The sequence below is a fragment of the Mobula birostris genome, chromosome 7 (genome assembly GCF_030028105.1).
Source record: "Mobula birostris isolate sMobBir1 chromosome 7, sMobBir1.hap1, whole genome shotgun sequence".
Classification (NCBI taxonomy): Eukaryota; Metazoa; Chordata; class Chondrichthyes; order Myliobatiformes; family Myliobatidae; genus Mobula; species Mobula birostris.
In genome coordinates, this window is record NC_092376.1 from 166,904,720 (window position 1) to 166,914,249 (window position 9,530).

General features: G+C 40.6%; 1 protein-coding gene across 2 annotated transcripts in view; it reads left to right on the plus strand.

The window, feature by feature from the left end:
- Window positions 1-7,421, plus strand: part of ccdc69 (coiled-coil domain containing 69) — a 58,247-nt gene extending 50,826 nt beyond the window's left edge. For both annotated transcript variants that reach the window (XM_072264515.1, XM_072264514.1), the window contains exons 5-9: window positions 376-449; window positions 1,420-1,521; window positions 3,592-3,711; window positions 3,835-3,932; window positions 5,080-7,421. In XM_072264515.1, the coding sequence (XP_072120616.1) occupies window positions 376-449; window positions 1,420-1,521; window positions 3,592-3,711; window positions 3,835-3,932; window positions 5,080-5,263 (578 nt within the window). In that variant the 3' untranslated portion in view covers window positions 5,264-7,421. The remainder of the gene's footprint in view (window positions 1-375; window positions 450-1,419; window positions 1,522-3,591; window positions 3,712-3,834; window positions 3,933-5,079) is intronic.
- Window positions 7,422-9,530: the final 2,109 nt, after the last annotated feature.

A 9,530-nucleotide genomic window follows, 5' to 3' on the forward strand; every position in this document is an offset into this window, starting at 1 on the left:
GACCTGTGTTCAATTCCTGCTACTGCCTGTAATGAGTTTGTACCTTCTCCCCGTGACCACATGGGTTTCCTCTGGGTGCTCTGGTTTCCTCCCACAGTCCAAAGATGGACCAGTTGGTAGGTTAATTGGTCATTGTAAATTGTCCTGTGATTAGGCTAGGATTTTAAACTTGGGGATTGCAGGGCAGCGTGGCTTGATAGGCCAGAAGGGCCTATTCTGCATGTATCTCAATAAATAAATAAAACTAATAAAACAATTTCAATTTTATTGATATTTTAAATATGTAATTGAATGAATCAATTATGTGCAAATTTCAAGTTTTACTTGTACTATTGCTCACCCCCAATCTGAGGAGTCTGTATTTTCTTGTTCCAGAGCTTGTAGAACAGCACAAACTGGAGATAGAGTCATTGACTGAATTTTTTGAGAAAGCCAACAACTGCCTTAAGGTGAGCTCGTGTTTCATCTGTCTTATCCACCCCTGTCAAGCCTGGCTCTGTCTTGCTGCCTTCTCCTGGAGAAGGTGGTTTCTTGTTGGATTACCCTCCAGGAGCGCAGGCTCTTTATCATGGTTCCTGTTATTCCTGTGTGAACTCGGGCAGTGAGCATGGAAAGACCAGATGTTCACGGAGGAATCAAAGGACAGATTATGCCCTGAAAGCAGACACGTGCACTCATCCAGGGGAATCATAGGTAGTAATTAAGAGTAGAAATTTTGGATTATATTAACTCCCTCAATTCAATACAGAGTGCATTCAGGGCAATCGTAAGATCTAGCAGTGGTCAGATAAGATCAGAAAACTGGCTGCCTAATAACTTGCCCAGAAATGCCGACTACTTATGCGTTTCCATAGATGCTGCCTGACCTCCTAAGTTCCTCCAGCACTTTTTGTGTATATTCTGGATTTCCTGCAGGATTTCCTGTGTAATTGGCTTCTTTCCTGAGCTATGTCATTCACCTCTCCCCTGGATGAGTTTCTCATGCATAACTGTGAGGACTGGGGGTGGCAGAATGGGATTAGAGTTGGTGCTGGGTTTGGCTGAAGTTGGCACACCTGGAAGTAGAGGGCCAACGGCTGTGGTCCTGAGTCTGTGAGTCCACTGCAGAAGTCAGAGGCCCAGTGTCCACGGGTCCACTGTAGGCAGAAGGCCCAGGTGTGGCCTGTCCTGGGGTTGGAGAACTGTGAGTGTGTGTGTGTTTGTTCCTGTTCCTTCTGTTTTTTTATCTGTTGCTTGTGTTGTTCTGCTGAACACTGTGCCGAAATGTGTGACTCCCAACTCTTCCTTGGGTTGTGCTGGTTGTTAGTGCAATCGATGTATTCACTGTATATTTCGATGTATATGTGATAGATAAATACATAGGAATCTGAATATATCTCTGGTTATGCCGACCTAATTTGCTGTTGCTGTTCTAATAAGGAAAGAATAGAGGAGCTTACAACCCAGGTCAACTCGTTCCAAATGAAGACGAAGAAAATTGAGGATGCAATATCAAGAAGAGGTCTCAACAGAGATGATAGGGTATGTGGATTTATTAATGCTTCGGTTTGTAGTTCTGACTAAAACCAGTGATACGTTTTGGTGTGAAATTTCTGATCTGCACATTTTGGAGTCAGAGAGCTGTATAGCACAGAAACTGGCCCTTCAGCCCACCATCTCTGTGCCAGCCATTGCATCTATGTACACTTATCCCATGTACCCTCATTAGCTCTGTAGCCTTCCATGCCTTGGTTTTTCAAGTACTTGTCTAAGTGCTTCTGAAATGTCTTTTGAGGGTGTCAGCATCCACCACGTCTTCAAGCAGTGCATTCCACTCTTCAACCACCCCTTCCTGGAAAGATTCCACCATCCCAACCCACCTCCCCAGCTCCTTTCCAAATTTCCTTCCTCTCTACTTAAACCTATGCCCACTCCTCCCCTCCCCCACCACCACCACTCCAAGGGATAAATATTTTTACTGAATACCTTTCCTTGCCCCCTCATTTTATAAACTTTTATCAACCTCCTCCATTCCAGAGAGAACAAGCCCAGTCTGTATATAACTATAATGCTCCAATCATGTACAAATAAGTGGCTGTATATTACCAGCAGGATGCACTCATTTTCTTTACAGTGATTTTTTTTTTAAATTTGGACTTCTACAAACTGAGAATGTAATTCTGATGTATACTCGCTTGTAACAAGAAAGTCTACGGAAATGTTGTGATTTTGTTTGGAATACTCGAGGAATAAGTGACGGGCTGATTTAACTTCTGCACAAATACGGAAGTGGACAATTGAGCAATACACCCAGCACTTCGAGGGGCAATAGGTTCGAAACTAATATTCCAGTGAGCTTACGGAGCAGCTTATCCAAGCAACTTCGTGATTTGAGTTGGTGTCGGTCCAATCAATGTTTCATTTTGATAAAGAATATGAATATGGTATCTTAAATGTGGCAGGCTCTGGTAGAATAAGAATTTCCTGATTATTTCTTTTTAGAATGAAGGAGGATGAGGGGTGACTTGGCAGAGGTGTACAAGATGATATATTTAGTGGCCATTTTATTAGGTACACCTGTTCATTAATACAATATCTAATCAGGCAATCATGTGGCAGCACAGCCTCAATGGGCTGAAGGGCCTATACCGTGCTGTACTACTTCCCCCAACATTATTATTGAATCCTGTGACTACCAAAATAGTAGAACATGAATTTGAACCATCTCTGTGCAAATTTTGCCCAGCATTTCCTGTATTCCTATCATTATCATTGCCAGTAAGTTCACTAGCATCCATGGAATTCCCTTTGCAAAGAAGCAAAGGTGTGCTGTTGCCTGCAACAGCAAAATAATAACTCTTGGACTGCAGGATCTCAACCTGAAATATCAACCATTCCTCTGCCTCCATGGATGCTGCTCGACCAGTCATGTATCTTCAGCAATGTGTATTTTTTTTTTTGCTTCAGATTCCATTGTCTGCCGTCTCTTGTGTCTCTGTTCTGAGATTGCGCTGCCTGGATTTTTCTTACATTAGACAGACAAACAAACTGCCAAAAATGCATACAGAATGCCTTATCACAAGAGATTCTACAGATTCTGGAAATCCAGACTGACACATACAAAATGCTGGAGAATCTCAGCAGTTTAGGCAGCATCAATGGAAATGAATAAACAGTCGACCTTTCGGGCCAAGGCCCTTCTACAAGACTGAGGAGGAACAGGGAAGATGCCAGCATGAAAATGTCGGGGGGAGGAGAAAGAGGCTAGCTGGAAGGTGATAGGTGGAGCCAGGCAAGTGGGAAAGGTCAAGGGCTAGAGAAGATCGAATCTGATAGGAGGTGAGAGTTGACCATAGGAGAAAGGGAAAGAGTAGAGGACCCAGGGGAAGTAATAGGCAGGTGAGAGTAAGTAAAAGGTCAGAGTGTGGAATAGAATTTATAATATTAGCAAATGCAACAATATTAAATCTGAATCCGATGCTGAGTAGTTAAGGATTTTTGTGCTTCTCCAAAGATGCGCGCATGCAATAAACAAATCTGTTTCACAATATTTTTCTGAATAGATTAGGAACGGGTAAATGAGCAGCTCACACTTTGTACTTTAAATTTCAGAATTTGCGACCACCAACACTATTCTGGGTTCAGGAACTGGAGAGCTTACACTTTGTGGTGGAGATGAAGAATGAGAAGATTCATCAGCTGGACAAGCAAGTGTTACAGATGAAGAATCTGGTACATTCATCTGTCAATACTGATCAAATTACATTCACAAGCACTGTCTCCTTGATTTTGCTGTGTTTCATTTTCATTACTAAAACAAAGATTTACCTTTCTTTCCCTTGATTGTCCTATAAGGTTGAAGGGAACCTCTTACTTGAGGAGAAAGTTAAAACACTTCAGCAAGAAAATGAAGACTTGAAAGTTCGCCTGAAAAACCAACAGGCCTTTGCAAGGTACTAGTATTGCTCATTGTTAGATAATGTATCTGTTGGACTTGGCATTATCAGTATTCGGATGGTACAGGAGCAGGGCAGACCATAATGAAGCACTTAAGGCCATAAGACATAGGAGCAGAATTAGGCCATTCAGCCCATTGAGTCTGCTCTGCCATTCCATCATGGCTGATCCCAGATCCCACTCAACCCCATACACCTGTGTCCTCACCATATCCTTGGATGCCCTGACCAATCAGGAAACTATCAACTTCCGCCTTAAATATACCTGCGGACTTGGCCTCCACCACAGTCCGTGGCAGAGCATCCCACAGATTCATTACTCTCTGACTAAAAAATTCCTCCTTGCCTCTGTTCTAAAAGGTCACCCCTCAATTTTGAGGCTGTGCCCTCTAGTTCTGGATAACCCCATCATAGGGAACATCCTCTCCACATCCACCTTATCTAGTCCTTTCTAAGGCACTGGTTACTTTGCAATAGCAAAGGTCATGTTTTTAGGTCCTGTAGAAAGCAAGAAATCTATTCAATGATAAATTGATAGGAGTTTGCAAAGATAAAAAATTTAGAATGGTATTTGAACTGAAATGAGACAAGAACCTAAAATTGCTGAAGGTCTTGGGAGTTTTTCCTTTATTATGAGGCAGAAGTCGCAGCTAATTCAAGAGGTAAGTAAAAAGTTGAGGAGAAATGGAGAGAGCAGATGGCGATGAATTGTTTCCATTGCAGGGAATCTAAAACTGGAAGCCATAAAGCTAAGGTTGTGAATAAATTCAATGAACAATTTAGGAGCAGCTTCCAACAGAAAGGCGAATTGTTTTGAATTTAATAACACGTGTTATGGTTGAGGCAACCAACAGCTAATGACACCATTGGGACTTCCTCCAGGGAAGAAGCGGGAAATCCAAAGGAACCATAAAGAGGGTATTCCACGCTGCTGCACGTGTGAGTCAGTGATTTAAAAAAAATAAGATGCAATTAACTTCAGGTTTATTATCACTGACGTGTCATGAAATTTGTTTTGTGGCAGCAGTACAGTGCAAAGCCAAAGACAATGACGACAAGTTAACAATAAGTAGTGTGATAAAAGAATAGCAAAGAATACATTTAATTAATTAACAGATGCCTTATTGTACATATTATACTTTAGGAAATTATCCATGGAACATGAGGCCCTGCAGCAGGCTTTGGAGAAGGAAGCTATGATGAAGGAGAGACTTTTTCATGAGAAGGAAGAATTGGTCTGGAAACTGCAAAGTGGAGATGGCTCGCGTCCTGGGGAGATTTCATGGGGGCATCTTCACTCAGAGTCAAAAGGAACATCACTAACGTGACAGTGATCAATGGACAAGCTGGAGCTTTATCACAGAACTTTTTAAAAAAAAAAAAAAAAAAAAAAAAAAACCCTGTTTATATTATCTGAAAGAAGCTGAAAGTATCTACCTCAGCAAGCTTGGTCTCCGGTTGTGTCAGTGGATTCAGGAGCTGAGCTAATTATAAGCCATAAGTGAATTTTAAAAGAAATGTTGCACTGTATCTTTAAAGGATACATTACTAATGCATTGCCATTCCTCAGGTGAACCTGTTTAAAAGAACAGATTTGGAAGAAGGAACAGATGAACTTTTATCTAATATGATCCACACTTCCTTGTCAAAAGAAAATGCTGCAGATCTTGCCACTGGAACGACTTATTAAAAGCTGGTTGCTGTTATATTTTCACACAGTTTCAGATACCTGGAAAATGTATTGGTTTTGTCAAAATGGCAACAGTTTGTGCTACTTAGTGAGACTTGTCTTCCTTGACGCAAGCGGTCATACTGACATTACAAAAAAAACTAACCTGAGTTTATTTTAGTTTGTTGTTCAGAACAGTTGGTCTTTGCGATCAACAGCAAGTGTATAGATCATTGGTTTTATAATTCATGCAGTTTTATTCAATAAGGACCTTCAGAGCTGGCAAAATGGTGGATGAGAATTGCATATTCATCTGCTGTGGAGAAAATGATATCCATAAGTGAAATTCCTGAATATTACACAGTGAAAACTGGGATACAAATTAATGTTTAATCACTAGACTTAATTTGTAAGGAAGACACAATTTTAAATAATAGGCCAAATCTTGATGTATCAAAATCATTATTTATAAGAATATGAGAAATGGATATAGCTGTAAGGGAGTCAAGCTCTGCTGCTGCCCCTCTGTCACTCAGTATGATGATAGGTGGTTCTTTACCTCAGTAGCAAAGCCTGAGGTTTATTTATTTACTTATTCAATATTCAGGATCCGTGACTCACTCCAAGCCCAGTATCTGTTACCCACCTGTTTCTGTCCTAGATACTTCCGACATGTTGGTAGAGATGTAGTGATGGTGAAAGAACAGTAATATATTTCACATGTGCACACTGCCCTTGGCCTTACTGGTGGTAGAGATGGTGGATTTAGTAGAGGATTTGAAAGACACACTACTCTCTTTACCTCTCTCCTGAAGCAGGACACCATTGTTCTCACCAGGATTTGCAACCCACACCCTCCGCCTATTACCTCCTAACCTCTGTCACTATTGCTACTCTTCCCTCCTCCGTCCACCCAGCTCTTGCTCCACTCCTCCCCCTCACTCTCTTTATACTGCTTATCTCCCCTCCACTCTTTCAATCCACATTAACTATCCATTTCCCATCACAGATGATGCTTGCCTCCATTACAGGAATCAATCTGATAAACTTTTCTTGCATGTGTATTATTCCTTGGGTAGGGAGACTAGATTTAAGATGTGCTTTTCCAGATGGAGTCTCCACAGAGTTCTATGCAATTACAGCTAGGCTCCTCAAAACACTCTTTATCATAATTATAGTTACAATAAATACTTCTGTTTAGATCAATTTCATAAGATGTTTGTAGGTTTCATTTCCTCATGCAGAATGTTTTGGGTCTTTAACTTAAGCTTTTTTTGGGACCACAGCCACTATAGATTGCTGTGTGCATATTAAAAATCCAGCACGAGTTGGACTATTGGTTGGATTTATAAGAGAAGTTTTATTATCTTTGGGAAGATGGCTTGTAATATCGATGGTGGTTATAAATATTCTTGCAGTTTACCTGTGATACACAAAAAGCATCTTCAGTTTTTTATGCAGTCTGTGATTTCTATGCAAACTATGAAGTGTAAATTTTAACTGGCTCTTTTAATTTGTAAAGGAGCTTACAAATAATAAACTCACACACCTGTGAAACTGGTTTTGCCATTACCAAACAGAATATTCAAACAGGATGTTAATATTTATCTTGTAACTCCAGAATCCACTGCACCATTCAGTAAGGTTTTAAAAAAAAGAGACAATCAGAAAAGTCAAGAAATGTATCAGTAAATCTAATATAGTGCAGATATATCTGAAATAATAGCACTTTATTTGCCTTGTGGATGGGAGGATATTGTGTTCAATTTTTATTGTCACTGATGCATATTTAAAATAAATGAATACCAAAACAAAATTCAAAGATAAAAGTTTATGGTTCATAGCACTTGGTTTGATTGTATTTAATTTAGGTGTTTCTGTGGTTGATTGTTCTTTTAACCTCAGTGTCTCTAAGTTTAGGCAATGTCATTCACACCAATTCGTTATAAAAGTTCTAAGATGTTGATACTGATGGAGGTCAATAGCCATGGTAGAATAGTGATTGTATTGTAGAATATAGAAAGGCATTGTAAAATGTAAAGTATAATTAGATGTGGCATTGTATAATGTAAAAGCTCCCCACCACTTGACAAGCCTACAATAAGTTACATAGAACATAGAAAACCTACAACACAATACAGGCCCTTCGGCCCACAGAGTTGTGCCGAACATGTCCTTACCTTAGAAATTACTAGGCTTACCTATAGCCCTCTATTTTACTAAGCTCCATGTCCCTATCTAAAAAAAAGACCCTATCGTATCCGCCTCCACCACCATTGCTGGCAGCCCATTCCACGCACTCACCACTATCTGAGTTAAAAAAAAACTTACCCCTGACATCTCCTCTGTACCTACTCCCCAGCACCTTAAACCTGTGTCCTCTTGTGTTAGCCATTTCAGCCCTGGGAAAAAGCTTCTAACTATCCACATGTTCAATGCCTCTCATCATCTTATACACCTCTATCAGGTCACCTCTCATCCTCCGTTACTCCAAGGAGAAAAGGCAGAGTTCACTTAACCTGTTCTCATAAGGCATGCTCCCCAATCCAGGCAACATCCTTGTAAATCTCCTCTGCACCCTTTCTATGGCTTCCACATCCTTCCTGTAGTGAGGCAACCAGAACTGAGCACAGTACTCCAAGTGTGGTCTGACCAGGATCCTATATAGCTGCAACATTACCTCTCAGATTCAATTCCATGAATGATGAAGGCCAATACACCCTACACCGCCTTAACCACAGAGTCAACCTGTGCAGCTGCTTTGAGTGTCCTATGGACTCGGACCCCAGGATCCCTCTGATCCTCCACACTGCCAAGAGTCTAACCATTAATACTATATTCTGCCATCATATTTGACCTACCAAAATGAACCACTCCACACATATCTGGGTTGAACTCCATCTGCCACTTCTCAGCCCAGTTTTGCATCCTATCAATGTCCCGCTGTAACCTCTGACAGCCCTCCACACTATCCACAACACCTCCAACCTTTGTGTCATCAGCAAACTTACTAATACATCCCTCCACTTCCTCATCCAGGTCATTTATAAAACTCATGAAGAGTAAGGGTCCCAGAACAGATCCCTGCGGCACACCACTGCTCACCGATCTCCATGCAGAATATGACACGTCTACAACAACTCTTTGCCTTCTGTGGGCAAGCCAGTTCTGGATCCACAAAGCAATGTCCCCTTGGATCCCATGCCTCCTTACTTTCTCAATAAGCCTGGCATGGGGTACCTTATCAAATGCCTCACTGAAATCCATATACACTACATCTACTGTGTTTAGTCACATCCTCAAAGTTGTTGGAAGGAAGAGGAGTCAGGAGCATGAGGATCAGGCAGAAAAGTACAGTAAGAGGCCAATAATCAGATCAGCTATGACCAACCAAATGGCAGGAAAGACGTGAAGGATCAACCGTTACTCCTGTTATGAATTAATATTTCCCAGGATTGTGCACATATGTTCTTTGATAATTCATCTGATTTTTTTAATAGCATGTACATTTATATATCTTTAAATAGTAGTGTCTTTTTTCAATCACTTTAAATCAGGGATGATATTCACAAGATTTTAAGGTCAGGAATTATAAAAGAAACACATCATTGTAAAAAGTCACGAGTCAGGGCAATCTAACATGCTTCACTTTTTAACAATAGGACAACAAACAAAAGCTTCATAGATTCAGTTTATTTAACTAAAAACCTTTTAGTTATATTCTACAATAAGTGACAAGGGGCATGATTCTCATGATTAGTCAACATTTCCATCACCGTTGCAATATGTAACTTCCAGGGCAGCGGAAAGGAAATGGAATAGACCTTTGGCTTTTCACGTCTGATATTTCCTGTTTGCTTAAGGTAGTAAGTCAAATACAGAACAACTGTGGCCTAATGGAATAATAGTTCAGGTTTCAAGGGCTC